Source organism: Tenrec ecaudatus, chromosome 12 (genome assembly GCF_050624435.1).
Source record: "Tenrec ecaudatus isolate mTenEca1 chromosome 12, mTenEca1.hap1, whole genome shotgun sequence".
NCBI lineage: Eukaryota > Metazoa > Chordata > Mammalia > Afrosoricida > Tenrecidae > Tenrec > Tenrec ecaudatus.
This window is the reverse complement of record NC_134541.1, coordinates 20,837,089-20,854,206: the sequence shown is the minus strand read 5'-3', so window position 1 is coordinate 20,854,206 and position 17,118 is coordinate 20,837,089. Positions and strand designations below refer to the sequence as shown.

Genomic DNA, 17,118 nt, shown 5'->3' with positions numbered 1-17,118 from the left:
TGTGGCCGACACCCCTACATGGGAGGGCAGCACTGGCCTGAGAACTCTGCTCTGATGCATGGCAGAACAGTCCCTCTGCTGATGTCCTTGAACAGAACTGGGGGCTTTTGAAAGGCTGGCCCCTCCCACTGCCAAAGCCTGCATGACAATTCTATTGGGGATGGAGAGCGGAGAAAGGTACCTCCCACCAAAAAGGTTAAAAAAACCCACCACCATAAAATTCCCTCACAGAAGGGCCACAAGGAAGGGATGAGCCAGTCAGAGTGCAGTGTAGCACCCACGACACACACAGCATTCCTCTAGTTCTTGAATGCTTCCTCCCCCCCACCCCCACTGTCATGACCCCAGTTCTATCTTACAAATCTGGCTAGACCAGAGCACGTGCGCTGATAAGAGCTCTCAACATACAGAATCCGGGACAGGTAAACCCCTCAGGGCCAGTAATGGGAGTGACGATGTCATGAGGGTAGGGAGAAGGGGAAACCAATCGCAATAATCGATGCACCATATCACCCCCTCCTTCCCCCGCCGGCCAGGGGGATGAACAACAGAGAGGTGTGTGAAGGGAGACAGTGGACATGGTGTAAAATATGAAAATGAAAATAATTTATCAATTATCAAGGGTTCACGAGGGTGGGAGGGTAGGGAAAAAAGGGAGCTGGTATCAAGGGCTCCAGTAGAAAGAAAATGTTTCAGAAATGATAATGGCAGCATTATGTACAATGTGTTGATGCAATTGATGTATGGACTATTGAAAGAACTATAAGAGCCCCCAATAAAATGATTAAAATAAAAAGAAATTCCCTCTGATCCCTCAGAGTACACCCTGACATCACAAATTAACCCGCTTTGCATTCAATGCCAGCTAGAGGCAGCCTGCCGACGCCTGTGAAGCACCCAGAGTGGCTTCCAGGAGAGGAGCTACTTATTTGGCTTTTCCAAAGCACCCCCTCAAAACACAGCCTTTTTGCTGCACATGAACTCCAGGACCTTACTTTTCTTTGCCATCAGCGGGACACAGTCTCACCTGCCCGGATGTCGTCCTTCTTTTCACCCAAAACGCCATCATTTCCTTCACTGGGACTCTCCTAGGTCAGAAAAAGGAAGCCACTCCATCAGCAGGAAGCAGCCAGCTCAGACACCCTCCACCCCACCCCCTAGCAGAGAAGTAAGCATATGCCAGCCAGCTCCTGCCATGGACGGACACGTCCTAGACAGAGCCCCAACCCGCTGCCCTCAGTCCATCGGACTCACGGTGACTATAGAACAGAGTAGAACTGTGCCTGCCACAGGGTGCCCAAGGAAGACTGCCGTCTCTAATGGAAGCAGACGGCCACAGCTTTCTTCCGCGGAGCGGCGGTGGCTTCCAATCTTTGGGTTAGCAGCCGAGCGCTTAACCGCTGCACCACTCAGGCTCCTTACATGAGAGAGAGTACCTGGTAAGAGCAGTTAACTTATGACTCTTTTGGCCACCTGGTAAGCAGTTTATTTGGAAACCAACAATGGTTCCTAGAAGTGTGGGGAATGAGTCTGCTTCAAGAATGGTGAACTGGCACACTCTCCCTGGCAGTTTTACAAGCGACCATTTTAGTGGTGCATTTAAATAGCTGCGTTACCACCGTCGCCTGCACTATATTAAAGTGCCTGCACCCGGGCTCCTTTTTGCTGGGACAAGTGCACGCTCATGTTCATCATGGCTCGTGCACGTCACAGCAGCAGATGCTGCTTTCATAAAACACGGCTGCTCCAGACACGAGGCCCGGTGGTGCAAAACTCCAGGAAGTTCAAACTGAAACCATAATTTACGGGGGCACTGTGATGGATGTAGGGCTTACTCAAGTTGGACTAGTTGTCAGCTGGCACGAGTTGGATTCCTTTGAGTACCCTGTGTTGGACTCAGGCATGGAAGTGCCCTGGGACAGGAAGTCTGTGGGAATGTGGAGTGGGGAAGAGAGACTGGTGTCCTGAAACTGGGATGTGTTTTCAAAATGAAAACGCATGGCTTTATAACCATCATCTCTGATCGAAAAGATGAGACAAACCACCCCAGGAGCAGAGACTGGCCAGAGGGAAACAAGGGTTAGCTACTGCAGCCTGCATCAGCTTTTGTAGGGTCCTCTAGCTCAATATAGTTTTTAGTTTTAATAGGTTATTTGAAACAGGAAACAAGAAAAGCACTCAGACAGTGCTTAACAGAGACTATACGTGCGCTCCTCCAGGCCTAAAGCGTAAGGTGCTTACTATGTGGTTCTTCAGAAAAAACCTCTTTTGCCTCTGGCCTGCCGTGAGCACCTGAAACCATGGGATGACCTGAGAGTGAGCACCCTGAGAGGTGAAGGGAAACAGCCTGTCCCTGTCTCTTTCCGGGAGGGCTGGGGTTAAGAGCTAACGTTTCTGTGGGCTCAGGACTCTGCAAACCCCTTCATGTCATGTGGCTTGTCTGGTCTGGCCATCAGAACTGCTGCCTGAGGTGCACATCCTAGTACGTCCTGGTTGTACAGGTACAGAAGAGAACCCTTGCAAGGCTCTTAACCATGCAAGGCCACAGGCAGCTAGAAAGTGGCACAGGGCTGGGATTCAATGAGCAGAGAGAGCCTGAAGCTTGTTTGAGAAAGAGAAACACTCTCAGAATTGTCAGACCAGAGCCTCAGAATGAAGAGCGTTGTACTGTTGTGTCTTATTTTATTATTGCCAATCTACATAGCAAAATATATTGTACAACACACACAAAATACATTTGCTGTTTTAGTCATACAATCCTGTGACCTTCATTACATTCACATTGTTGTGTGAGCATCACCGGTAAAATTCTCATCACCCAAAGCAACAAATTCCATATCTATCCAGCAGTCAACTCCATGTTTCTCCTTCCCACTAGCTCCTGGTAACCACAGGTTTCTTTCTGGGCCTATGCATTCACCTATTTTCTATCCTTCCCTTAAGTGTGAACACATTTTGTGTCTTGAGTTCATTCACTCTGCATGTTAAGGATCATCCATGTAACGGCAATGGCGGAAATGTCATTTCATAATATTCCCCATAGGTGTTTACCATATTTTGCTGATCCATTCGACCTGGTGATGGGTCATCTCTACCTTTTGGCTATTGGGAATACTACAGTGAACATTTGTGTTCTCTATTTTCAATTCTTTTGAGTATTTTTACCCAGGAATGTAAATGCCGGGTCATAGGATTCTAACTTTTCGAGAAACCGCCGAACGGTTTACACCAGAGGCTGCACCGGTTTACATGCTCACCAGCAATGGATGAGGAGTCCAATTTTTCCACATACTTGTGCCAATAATTGCCACGGACTGTTTTGTTTGTATTTAATGCTTTGGTAATCGCCACTCTCATAGGTATACAGTGGTATTTTATTATAGGCTTTATTTTCATTTCCCTAAAGGTTAAATAAAGATGCTGAGCATCATTTGGTCATTTGTGTAGCTTCTTTCAAGAACTGTGTATTCAATCAAGCCCTTTGTCCACTCTTTCCTGGGTTGCTTATCTTGCTCAGTTTTAGTGCTGCATATATTCTTGATATTTCTGATTCCTTTACTTTCTTGATGATGTCCTTTGATGCTCTTACGTTGATGAAGTCCAATTTATCTACTCTTCTTCTGCTGCTTCTGGTTTCCTGTTGTTGTCTAAGAACCCACTGCTAAATACATGGCCCTGCAGCTTTACCCGCGTTTGGTTCTAAGAGTCTCGGAGTTCTAGCTTTTATATTCAGGATGCTGATCCATTAATTTGATATATCGTGTGAGGTAGGGGTCGACTTCATTCTTCTGTACATGATGGCCTAGCTGTTGCAGTATTATTAGTGGAGAGATTATTCTTTCTTCTGGGAGCCCTGATAGGGTAGTGGTTACGCATTGGGCTGCTACCTGCAAGGTCAGGAGTTCCAAACAATCAGCTGCTCTGAGTGAGAAAGATGGGCATTTTATTCCCATAAAACGTTCTAGTTCCTGGAAACACAGGGACTCCATGGCAGATGATCCCTTCAGGACCAGTGGTGAGAGTAGTGATATCGGGAGGTTGAAGAGAAGGTGGGGTAGAAAGGGGGAACCGATTACAAGGATCTACATACACCCCCCTCCCTGGAGGACAGACAACAGAAAAGTTGTTGAAGGGAGATGTTGGACAGTGTAAGACATGACAAAAAATAATAATTTATAAATTATCAAGGGCTCATGAGGGAAGGGAGAGCGGGGAGGGAGGGGAAAAATGAGGAGCTGATACCAAGGGCTCAAGTAGAAAGCAAATGTTTTGAGAATGATGATGGCAACGGATGTACAAATGTGCTTGACACCATGGATATGGATTGTGATAAGAGTTTTATGAGTCCTCAAAAAAATGATTAAAAAAAAAAGAGTTGTAGTTTTGGTAACTCCCGGGAAGTTCTAGCTTGTCCTACAGGGTTGCTAGGAGTCAGACTGACTGACTGTACTGAGTGAGATTCTTTATCCACTTTATCAACTTGGTACCCTGGTTCAAAATCAGTTGCCTTGTTAATTTCAAAACTTACTGTATCATTTTGAAGTGGCACTTAAATATGCTATTTAACACCTTGAAAACCACTATTTAAGGTGGCATTTCCCAAAGTGGCGCGCACTTGAACGTTTCAGGGAGTCTGCAAAAGCAGATAAAACCAAACCCACTGTCACCGAGTTGATGTTGACTCATAACAACCCTATAGGATGGGGTAAACTGCCTCTGTGGGTTTGTGACACTGTAACTCTTTATGGGGTGGAAAGTCACCACTTTCTCCCATGGGGTGACTGGTGGTTTTAAACTGCTGACTTTGTAGATTGTAGTCCAACCTGTAATCACTATGCCACCAGGGATCCTTGCAAAAGCAGACACCTACATTTTATCCTAGATTTGGGGCTATCGTACCAACATTGTAAATTGCCAGGTGTGGTAGTTAATAAGCCTAGGAGTGGGTCTAGCCTGTCAATCAGGTCACAGCCTCCTTAATGGCCTTCTCATGAGGTTTCTGGGGACTTCCTCTCTTTTTCCCTGGAGGTGGGATACGCACTCTCTCTCTCTGCTTCATCTTCCTGATGAGGAGATACACTCAGAGACATGGAGGAGCCAGACCTTACACCAGCACTAAGATGCTTCCATTGGGCAATGGATCCACAATATTTTTCACCCACTGGCCGGTGATCTTCCTGCATTTGGCATCATTACATGTGCTGCGTGAGTCTAAAGAGGAATTTATGGACTAGTATCGGACATATGGACTTGATCTGGCCTGGGGTATCTTCTCAATATACAAATGCTCGTTGACATAAAGCTCTCTCTTACACACAAGTGTCTCTGAATTTGTTTCTCTAGTCAACCCGGTCTAACACATCAGGGAATACGGAGTAATTGTCTCTCCCCGCCCCCCACCCCGAAAAAGGGGGCAGTATGCCAAATAAATTTCAGAACCTATGATTTAAGGAGCTACAAGGCAAACAGAAAACAACCTACCACGATTTAACAATGTATCTGCCACATAACCATATTCAGTACACACACAGTATCTATGAAGACCCTTTGTACAGTGAATTTTTTAAGTATAGACCTTTTCAGACTGAAAAATGTTTTTACAACCTATAAAACCTGAGTCTGGCTCAGTAGCTACCATGGTTCCTTATATTATGATATAACGGTAGCTAAATGTGGGCGTAATACCCTGAACACACAGGTAAAGTGTCAGTAACTAAGACTAACTTAATTCCCTGTAAGTTACTGCCCCTCTAGGGTGGGGAACTCATTTCCTTAGTCTGGAAACAGCAGATTTCATCCTTTGCTTGTGGCCGCTCCTCATATACTATGACGTGTTTCTTTAATGCACGATTGCTTAGGTTACTCTATTTGATCTTGGGATAGCTGGAGGTGGTGGCAGTGCAGACCCACACCCAATGGGACTGGACCTGCAGACACAGAATACCTTTGTGATTTACAAAAGCTCAGAGTAAGTAAATACATGAGGAGCTGCCTTCTTACACGTTTAGCAAATGATTAGCAAGCGTCTCTTACATACCAGCAACTATGTTGAGGTTCAGGGATTGTTGTTAGGTGCCACTGAGCGACCCGATGCACAGAACTCTCTGCCTGATGCTGTCTGTGTCAACTTCAAAATTACTGTAGCCTTTACGTCAGTCCAAGTCATTGAGGGTCTTCCTCTTTGTCACTGACCTACTTCATCAAGCACGTTGTCCTTCTCCAGGGACTGGCTGCTCCTACTAACAAGTCCAAAGTCTGTGAGATGGGATTTCACCATCCTCACTTCTAAGGAGCATTCTGGCTGTGCTTCTAACACGGATGTGTTCATTCTTTCTAACACGGATGTGTTCATTCTTTCTAACACGGATGTGTTCATTCTTTCGACGGTCCAGTACCTGAATTCTGATACAAGATTCTTCCTCAGTCTCTTCCTTATTCACCGTCCAGCTTTCACATGTAAAAAGATGGAGCCCTTAAAAGCCTGAAGTCCCCAGTTTGTTGCTATCCGTTTCTGTTGTAATGGCCACACTACACAAGTACTCATATAGGACAAGGGAAAACCAAGAAAGGCCTGAAGGGAAATTCTAGGGTTTTATACTGGAAAGACCTCAGGCTTTGGAAAGAGACGCTCAGCTCTTACAGGACCTTCTTTAGATTTTTTTTTTTTTGCAGCTGATTTAACAGACTTATGTTTCCTCCTTTCGACTCATGTTTCTTTCTTTCTACAGTGGAGATAAGTATAATGCCTAAGAGAAGCTTAGCAAAATCAGCTAATCAATCAAAGGGCATTATTTCCCCGAGGACAATATAGGAGAGGAGGGAGGGAAACCAGAGACACAGGGAGGAAGTGGGTTAAGCAACAGAATGCTGAGGGACTGCAATGGAGGCTAAAATAAAATGTGCATGAACTACTGATTGTTTAAAAAGAATGACCTACTCTGTAAACTGTTACTTAATCCACAAAACGTTAAAATCGAACAGAGCCCAAAACACTTGCTTATTGATACACTGAAAATACACAAATGTACACAACAATATAAACTCTATCAGAATTAAAATAATAAGGCTTATATGGCTTAAATAAAAGCATAAAACATTTTAAGTCATTGTTTTAAATCCATCAAGTATGTAAAACAACATTAAAAAAATTCCTAAATGTAGGCGAGATGTGCTTTGTAAGCTTGAAAGTACTTTTCAAATGATACTGCTTGAGTTTCAGAATGGTCAACTCTTTCCTCATAAAAATAGGGTAAGTCAAAGAAGCCAGACACACTGCTGAAGTATCAAATGTTTTATTTTACACAAACATAACACTTATGACGGGGCTTAAAAAATGAAAAGACAAATAGAATTATAAGATAACGAAGGTTCCCCAGTGACTTTGGAAGCAAGCCTGAGTGTGCACAGCTCATGGGATGTGCATGAAGAAAATCACGCAGGCTAGCAGTTAAGTGCGGGACAAACTTTGCACATCCTCCCCCCCCACCCCCGCTCCCGGGGTCTCCTATCACATGACCCAGGAATTCTACTTCTGTGCCTTACACTAGAACAATGAAAACGCGTGTTCTACAGACGACCGCACATAAATGCGACCTGGGCCAATTTAAAATACCCGAACCTGAAAAACAACCAGATCCCCTTTTAATGAGCGAATGATGAACCAACCTTGTAAGACTTTCATACTTAGGAATATTACTCATAAATGAAAAGAAATGAAGCACTGAAGAGTGGGGGGGAAATATCCCAAAGTGACATACTGCATGACTCCATTTCCATAATGGTCTTGGAATGACAAGTTACTGAAGTGAAGAACAGAGCAGTGGTTACCATGGCTCAGGAAGGGGTGGGATGCATGGAGGGGACTGTGCCACAGCCACCAGCGAGCACATGGCGGCTTCCAGGGGAACGAGGTAAAGCATTTTGCTAGTATTCCTTTAAACTGCATTTAAATCACCTGCCACCTCAGAATATAACACATGATTTCAAAGTGCCTAAAAATTTTAAATTAAATGCAATGCAACCTGTATGTTTGACAATCTTCACAATATTGGGGGGGGGGGGAGAAGAGGAGATACAATGCAATCATCTTATTTCGATTTAGTTCCCCAAGATCACTACCAACACACGGACTGCTTTCTTGACATTAGACAGAGTGTGGATTCCAATCTGACTCACCGTTTGCTTTGGGAGGCTGTCTAGCTTGTCTTCAGCATTATCTTCTTTATCTATGTTGGCTCTAAATGAAAATAAAATAATTAGAATAAACATCATCCATCCAGAAGTTACCTTGCAATTAGGATACTTAGGGGGGTGGGGGACAAAAGGAGCTCAAATATTACTGACTAAATCCCTTCCTCCTTAGCTGCTCACTAACCTGGCCTTTTCCCTCCAGGGAACTGAGGAGAAAACGAGGAGGAGAGAAGTGGTCACCAACAGTGGCAGCACTTTAACGGGTAAAGAAAGACCTCTCCCCTCAACTGACATTTTGGCTTAGACTCCAATCCCATGGTCCACACAGGTAAGTCCAGAGGTTGAAGGGTCGATAATTATACCATCAGAAAATGCATTCACGGCCTAGCACGTGTACCTGAGTATGTGTGGCTCTGTAAACGGAAGCAAATCCAGAGACGAAGGCTGCACAAACCACGCATGCCCTGACACGCACACCTCAGGCCACAGCAGGCAGAGCCCTCAAACAAAATCCTCAGGAGAACTCCGCTGGCACAGCCAAGGACGAGTCACCCAATCTGCCCCCACACAGGGCTCGCCGCCGACTGGCCTCTCTTCCTCAGAAGCGGGGCCATTGCTGACCCTTTTCTGTTTCTCACAATGCATTTAAAAATGGACCCCCAAATAAAACTACTCCAAACATTCCTGGTCTAGCCACTCAGCTCCTGGACACAGATGAACCTTGAACCTCCACTGCTTAATCACAGAAAGAGCAGCTACCTTACAAAAATCTAAAGGAAGGCCACATTCAAGTGGCTTACCAAGGAGTGTTTTCCCTGAACCAGGGGGTCTGATGACAGACTCACCAACCAGTTCGGAATTTGTTAACATCTCCCAAAATGCACCTTTTAAAGTCAAATGTTCTCAAGAAACACTCTGGAGCCAGAGTGTTATGGTAGTTACAGGGTTCGTTGGGCAGTTAAGAACAGATGGACAATGAACTGCACCCTCTCCTCAGTCTTACCAGATTAATAGGGGCACCTGGTCACAGCTCTCCTGGGGAGTTTGGTGCAAAGTTTAACAAATATCACCTAAAAGAGTCATGCTGCATTTTCGATTGAACAATGGTTTGGGGTTGTTAATTTAGCTCACCTGTGAATTTATACCTTTTGGGGCATTGCCAACAATAAATAAATGTCAAAGATAAAGGCCTTATTACTAAACTCTGCAATACTCTGCTAGCTTCCAAAAAGAAATAAACGAATTGCCCACTTAGGAGGTGGGCAAAGGACCCAAACAGAAGTTTCACAAGGGCAGAAATGTGAACGGCCAATAAACACGAGAAAATGTTTCTTATCATTAGCCATAAGAGAAATGCAAATTAAAATAACAATGAGATACCACCACCTAACACTCTCAGAGATAGCCCAATTCAAAAAAATCAGAAAGCAACAAGTGCTGGAGGGGCTTCAGTGAGATAGGAACTCTCATCCACTGCTGGTGGAACTACAGGCATGTAAAGCCACTATGGAAATCAATTTAGCAATATGTAAAACAGATGAAAATTGAGCTTCCATACGGCCCAACAACTGGGCATATACCCAGAAGAGGCAAGACACAAACCACGACTAGACATCTGTGCTCCAATGTTCACTGTGGCACAGTTCACAATCGCAAGGAGTTGGAAACAACCCAAACTTCCATCAACAGATGAATGGATTAAAAACTGTGGTACGTACATACAATGGAATACCATGCACCGTTAAAAAGCAGTGATGAATGCATGAAACACATCGCCGTATGGGAACAACTGCAGGGAATTATCTAAGTACGCCAAAAGGACAAGTACAACATGAGTCCACTGAGGTAAGGTTAAAAAAATGCACAAGGGGCATAGGGAAAAAGCTACAGTATACAAACATTCCTGGGGTGAGGTCCAGGTAGTATGGCAGGGGCTAGACCAAATCCAGGGGTACATATAGTAGCCAACTAAAAAAGGAGGGGGAAAAAAGAGAGGGAAAAATGGGTAGCGGGGAACAGGGCACTAACCCACCCAAGGGGGGAGTATTGTTTATATCTCCCCCTTGGGTGGGACCAGACTTCAACCCAGTGCTCCAGGATGGGAATGCAACATACCAGGCATGAAACAGGGAACCAGCAGAGAGGTCTGAGGGGTCGGCCCCAATCTCAACTACATGGACAGCTGCCCCTTCCCCTACAGGAATTGACTTGAGAGGACAGAACTGAATCTACAGCTCAGGTAGAGGGACATGTCTTATCAGAGCACATGGAAGCAAATGAAGGTGGAGGAAGAGAGCACTTCCTGGCCCATCAAGCCTTGAGGATGATGTCCCTGCTCACAGGAGCCAATGCACACAGACAACCATAATGCCAGCCCCACTACGAGACATGACATCCCTCACAGACCCATAGCCCGATAGGGGACAACACTGGAGACACAGTGTGGGAATTGTGCCCGATCTGACCCCACCGCACTGAGGCAACACACTAAGAGCCTGCAACAGAACAGCAAGGAATTCCTGAGGGAGTACAAAAATTAAGAGTTTGGGACCAGGGCGTACCACCCCATCAGACTCTACCAGAAAGCACTCCTAAAGGTCAACAAATAGCGCCTGGGGTCTTAAGGCATGAAGATAAACAAGCGGCCATCTAGCTCAGAAGCAACAAAGTTCACATGGAAAAAGGACACCAGCCTGTGTGATCACGAGGTGTCGATGGGATCAGTTATCAGGCATCAAAGAACAAAAAATTGTTCATTGTGAATAATGGGTAGTGCAGATTGGGGACCCAAAGCTCATATGTAGGCAACTGGATAGCCCCTTACAGAAGGGTCGTGGGGAGATGAGTCAGTCAGGGTTCAGTATAGTACCGATGAAACATTCAACTTTCCTCTAGTTCTTTATTGCCTCTTTCTTCCCCACTCCCCACTATTATGATCCCAATTCTTCTACCTTACAAATCCGGCTAGACCAGAGGATGGACACTGGACACTGGTAGAGAGGGGAACTGGAAACACAGGGAATCCAGGACAGATGATCCCTTCAGGACCAGTGCTGAGAGTGGCGATACCAGGAAGGTGGGGTAGAAAGGAGGAAGTAATCATAATGATCTACATATAACCCCCTCCCTGAGGGATGGACAACAAAGTAGGTGAAGGGAGACGTCAGACAGTGTAAGATGACAAAATGATAATTTATAAATTATCAAAGGTTCATGAGGGATAGGGGGCAGGGAGGGAGGGGAAAATGAGCTGATATCAAGGGCTCAAGTAGAAAGCAAATGTTTTGAGAATAATGATGGCAACAAATGTACAAATGTGCTTGACACGATGGATGGATGTATAGATTTTGATAAGAGTTGTATGAGCCCCCAGTAAAATGATTAAAAACAAACAAACAAATAAAAAACATCTAAGAGAATGCTCTGGCATTTCCCCCACATTAACTCACGGACAAGGCTGAGATTCTAGGGTTGACAAGGAAGGAAACAAAGCAACACACTGCCACTGATTCGGACTCCGTGATCCAGCAGGGCCGAGCAGAACTGCTCTGGACAGTTTCCAAGGCTGTACATCTTTGTAAAAGGGACTGTCTCGTCTTTCTTCCATGGAGCAGCAGGTGAGTTCAAACTGCTGACCTTTCAGTTAGCAGTTGAGCGTTCAAACACTGTGTCACCAGGGCTCCAAGACTATCAAAGCGGCGGTGCCTAAATCCACCTCTCCTGTGCACCATGGAACCTTAAAGTAACACTGAACTTCCATCTGAGAAATTTCCAGGGCAGGAAAGCTGTGCTCACTGTCCCTCTTCCTCCCTCCGATTCTGCCACCTGTGAGAGGTTTGTGCCCTTGGAGAATCTTCTCTGCAGGAGAGAAGCCTGGTCCAGGAGTAGGCAGGGTGGTGCATCCACTGGGGAGCCGGTGCAGCACAGGAACTGCTATCTGGCTCAAAGGGCATAGGAGTCAAAGGGGCAGGTCTGCAGAGCAGCAGGATGTAAACAAAGCAGCAGCTTCAGGATGAAGTTGCCACCTGGCCAGGTCTCAAGGAGATGCCACACGGAGTGAGACGGACGAGTGCTGGGAGTGTGTGCACATGTTCACAATGTGACAGGTCGTGCCAGGGTTGGCTTGTGCGGTTTCTCACCTCTCAGGAATGTCTGAGGTTCCATCTGTGACGCCCTGTTCTGCAGAAAGGGACTTCTCATCTGGCATCCCGACTTTCTCCAGAAAGCACAGTGCCGGGTCTGCTCGCATGGCATTGTACCTCTCATAGCCTGGTCAGGAGGAACAACAAACACAGGGCAGAAGCCACAAAATCAACCTCAGGTCCAAGATAATCAGTTTTCCCCAAACCAGAACAGACAAAAACTGAACAACAAAAAACTTTACTGTAGATTAATGAGATAAATTCCTGAGCTAAAGTAGACATCTAAGGGGTAGTGGTTGGCCTAAAATGAATGCCTGTGTAAATATGTCATGTTCACTAGGTGGCTCAACAAACACCCGTTCTCACTTGCTTACTTGTTTGGGCCGCACAGGGAATCAGCCCCGTCTGTTTTGCAACTCTGCTCCCCTCCACCCCCCAACTCAGAGGGCCTTGTTTCCTTACAGTTCAACCATAGGCCACGTGCCACACGAAGTGACCACAGTGAGGCCGAAAACAGGCACCTGTGCTGGGTGAGCGGAGCAGAAATGAGAACCAGCCTGGCAGTTAATAACAGACCTGACTGCACTCTGTCTAGGGTTTATTTCTGTATTGGCTTTTGCTGCAATATCATTGTTGACACAGTTGTACCCTTCGCCCTTCAGCAGGCAGCAGCACCTGGCACTTTTTCCTCTGAGGAGTATAGGTGCTTGAACTTTCAATCCAAAGTGACTCTCCTGCTGCTTCCACGACAGGAGCTGCCCACATGGGACATCTGGCGTGAGAAGGGGTGGTGCCCCTACACTCTTTCTTCACCACTTCTGAGGGTGACTCCTGGATCACTGCCTGCCTCTCTCACTGAGTCTGTGGAGCCCTCACAGCCACGTCTCTTAGGTGTCCATCTCAGGACACCAAGGGCCTTGAGGAGTCTGTTTTGTCCAGACTCTTCCAGTACTCACTGTAGATGGGACCATTCACACTTCCTCATGTTCTTGCATCAGCTCACATCAAAACTGAAGAAATGAATACTCTCCTGTCATCTCAGGCAATTCCTGATACCCTGTCTCCATTTGTTTCTCCTTAGGAAGAGAGGGTGCTGTATCTGATTGTCAAGGTCAGTCTTCTTCTACTGTCTCATTATAGCAGAATGAGGCTAACTGCCAGACTCTCCATGTGGTCAGCCTTCTCTCTGGAGACCTGCTCTTGTCATGTGTGGCTCTAAAGTCTGGGAAGTCTATATTTCTATTTCTGAGCTGAGAAGCTGGATGTGAACAAGGAAGTACTAAGAGCTAGGACAGCAATATAGACACACAGCAAATGGCAGGCTTTGAGATGGGTTAGGCTGTCAGCCACTTTCTGGTCAGTCTATAAGCTCCTTTCTAAGATAAAGCAGAAATGCTACATCTCAGACTTCAATGAAAATGTCACGAATCTGGCAGGCAGCAGGCACTTGCTGCCACTTCAGAGTTGTCAAGCTCATCACCGAGAACAGCTTCACTACAGTTATCTTCTTGCAGGCCGAAATCCCAACTCCAGATTCAGCCAATTTTCTCACTGGGATTTTAGTTGGAAAGGGGAACTTTGCTTCTGATCTAAGCAGGGCTGCAGCAGGCTATGGCAGGGGCAGACCCACACACTGAACAGCCGTACCCTCCTTAGCAATGAAAACGGTTGCAGAGCACTGCTCATACTGAAGTAAGAAGGCAGAGAGGGCTTCCTAATACAAGAACACAGAGAGCTTGGCTTCTGGAAATGGCTGACTACAGCTCCACCAGCTGCTGGGCTGCAAAGGCATGTGACGTTGTGGACCGAAAGAAACCCTACCACCAGGACAATAGATAACATCCCGCTAAAAGGAGAAAAGATTCAAGCTGTCGATGTTTATGGAAGCAACAGTCTAGAGGTCAAATGACATTGCATTGGTTATGCCTGCTGCACAAGACCTCTTACATGTTACAAAAGCAAGGGTGTTAACTGGCTGAATAAGGTACACCAAACTCACGTCACGGTCTTTTCAATAGCCTCATATGAACGTCAAAGTTGCACATTGAATAAGGAAGACCGAAGAAGAATCGATACGTTTGAATTATGGGTACTGACAAAGAATATTAAGTACTGTGGACCACCAAAACAAACAAACAACAACAACAAAAAAACCTCAAAAAACCAAACAAATCTGTTTTGGAAGAAGCACAGCCAGAATGCTTCTTAGAAGTGAGGACAGTGAGAACATGTACTCTGAACATGTTGCCAGGAGATACCAGGCCCTGAGAAGGGACATCATGCTTGGTAAAGTTGGGGGCAATAAAAAAAGGTCCTTGAGAAGCTGGAGTGACACAGTGGCTGCAACGAAACAACTGTGAGGATGGCGCAGGTGTTTTGTTCTGTTGTGCATATGAGCTGGAATCAAGGTGATGGTAATGAACAACCGTTACTGGGTGTCTGGGACTTTGACTGCCAATGGTAGTCAATGTTATCTCAGCTTGGGTTTAGCTTGGCAAGGCTGTTCTGGGTGTGAGTGTGCCACTCAGAGGAGGACAGGTTATAATGTCTATGTTCACAGAATGCCTGATGGGCAGCATCCGGTCACCAAAGCAGGATCAATCGATTTAGACTCTGGAAGATGTCAAGAAGATGAGTCCATGTCAACCACAGGGATCTATCTGTCCAACAGTGTAGTGCTAAGGGCAACATTATTGAGTGTGCCTGGACCTATCAGGTGTAAGCCAGAGCCTGGGTTCACCCCAACTTTATAGCATGTCTACCAACGACATCATCTACTACAATGCAATATCTAATTTTCAGTACAAAACACATCACCTTCTGGGTATCTGTTGTTTGACCCTAATGAGGAATACTGAGTTCATCTAAACTGGCAACCTGAGAAGGTGCGGATGAAAGGAACATCATCTTAAGGTCACCGCAGGTGAGCTTAGGGAATACACTTACTTACTTACTATAGCCCGCAAAACTAACGAGTAGGGCTGTAAGTTGGGAGGTAGCTAGCCTTAGCTACCATCTGCTCTGACCCTCTGCCATTCTGTTATGGGACTAAGAGAGCAACAGATCAGTCCTGTCACTAACCCTTCACCAGGGATGATGGAACTAGTAGGTAAAGTACCAAAACTATCTTGCCTTTTCTAGGAGAGAGTGAGTTTTGGTTACTGAGTCTTTGATTGGTGTCTAAGAGTGAGTCACAGATTATTGTTCTTTTACTTGTGTTTTTTGGTCATTTATTAATTTGGAGTTAATATTTACATATCGCTTCACAGTTCAATCATGTCAAGCAGTATCATACAATCGCTACCACAATCAGTTTCCAAACATTCTTTTCCTTCCTGGACTCCTCGACAGTCTCCTTCCACCGCCCCGGCCCCAAGCCCTTATTTACTTGCTGTCCCTATAGGTTCATGATCCTGGGCTTCACATTTGACCTTTGTTGTGGTTGTTGTTAAAACCACACTCGGAGACTATGTTGTTAGCCTGAGGATTACTCTCTGTGGCAATAGCTGCTTTAGGAAGCTCCTGACTGGTATTAGCATTTCTCAGTCACACATTCCTCTTGCCCAAATTCAAGGAGGGCAGTGAAAAGGGCCTACTTTTAAAGAGAGTCACTATGGCAAACACGAAGGTTTCTCACAAGGGCAATCACTGCATTAAACAAATACAAACAATTTTGGGGCAGGAATTTTTCAAGAATATGCCAAGCTGAGTCCAAGAGTAGTGGACTCTTCCTGCAAGAATTAACGCCAAAGAGAAAACAACTTCGAATACATACCGTGCTTGAATACACCAATCAAAAGGGACTTATCGGCCTCAGCATCCCACCAATCCACTGGGATCTCCACGTAATCGATGTCGGGCAGAGGCACCTCCAGTTCTCTGTGGAAGCAAGGGCGTGGATTCAGACTCCCTTTAACACAGACAGAAAACAGCTCAAGAGTTGCTGTCCCAAGCCTAGCATTAAACTCCAAATCTAGTTTCATTCTGACATACTGAAGCAACAACCATTAAAGAAATCAGAAGGCTGCAGGCCATTGTTTCTTAACCAGGGCTGTGCAGTAAATTATCTAAGGAGCAATTTAAACATATGTACTAGATTTCTAGGCCACACCTCAGACTAACACAGAATGTTAATGGATCTCTTAATGGATGGAGTTTGGGCAGACCAGGAATCAGCAGGTACAAGGTAGTGCTGATGTACATTTCCTTTCTTTAAAATCATTTTATTAGGGGCTCATACAACTCAAAACAATCCACACATCAACTGTGCTGAGGGACATTTTCAATCATGAACCTCAGCAATACAGGCATACCCCATTTTACCGGGCTTCACAAACACATCATTTTTCACAAATTGTAAGTTTGTGCCTACTGTGTGTCAAACAAGTCTACTGGCTTTATTTCCCCAACAGTTCTAGTTTCCTATCTTTGTGGCACATTTTGGTAACTCTTGTAGTACGTCAAACTTCTTTCATAATGCTCTTGTATACTTAGAGACTATTTTATAAATTCTGACATTTATATGCCCTGGGAAACAACTTATGGGACTCGGTTTATTGTGGTATGCACATTATGTTGGTTTGGACTGAGCGCACAGTATCTGTACATTGGTCAGCTGTTAGTAGGACACCCCCCAAACAGGTAAATTCACCTGTGACCAAATATCTAAGAGAGTGGTGCCAAAGTAAGCTCGTGCAAGACAGCAGAGATCTCCACTAGGACTTGAGAGAAGGAATGTCTGTGCTGGGTATGGGGCGATATGAAGACCTCCAAGAGGACCCGCACC

The 17,118-nt window shown here is 45.4% G+C and overlaps 1 protein-coding gene across 3 annotated transcripts in view; it reads right to left on the bottom strand.

Annotated features, from left to right (window-relative positions):
- The window catches only part of CHD6 (chromodomain helicase DNA binding protein 6), a 219,056-nt gene that overhangs the window by 26,115 nt on the left and 175,823 nt on the right, over positions 1–17,118 (bottom strand). For all 3 annotated transcript variants that reach the window (XM_075528737.1, XM_075528740.1, XM_075528738.1), the window contains exons 25-28: positions 16,108–16,211; positions 12,330–12,459; positions 8,176–8,236; positions 1,028–1,088 (exon numbers count right to left, since the gene is read on the bottom strand). In XM_075528737.1, coding sequence (XP_075384852.1) covers positions 1,028–1,088; positions 8,176–8,236; positions 12,330–12,459; positions 16,108–16,211 — 356 coding nt within the window. The remainder of the gene's footprint in view (positions 1–1,027; positions 1,089–8,175; positions 8,237–12,329; positions 12,460–16,107; positions 16,212–17,118) is intronic.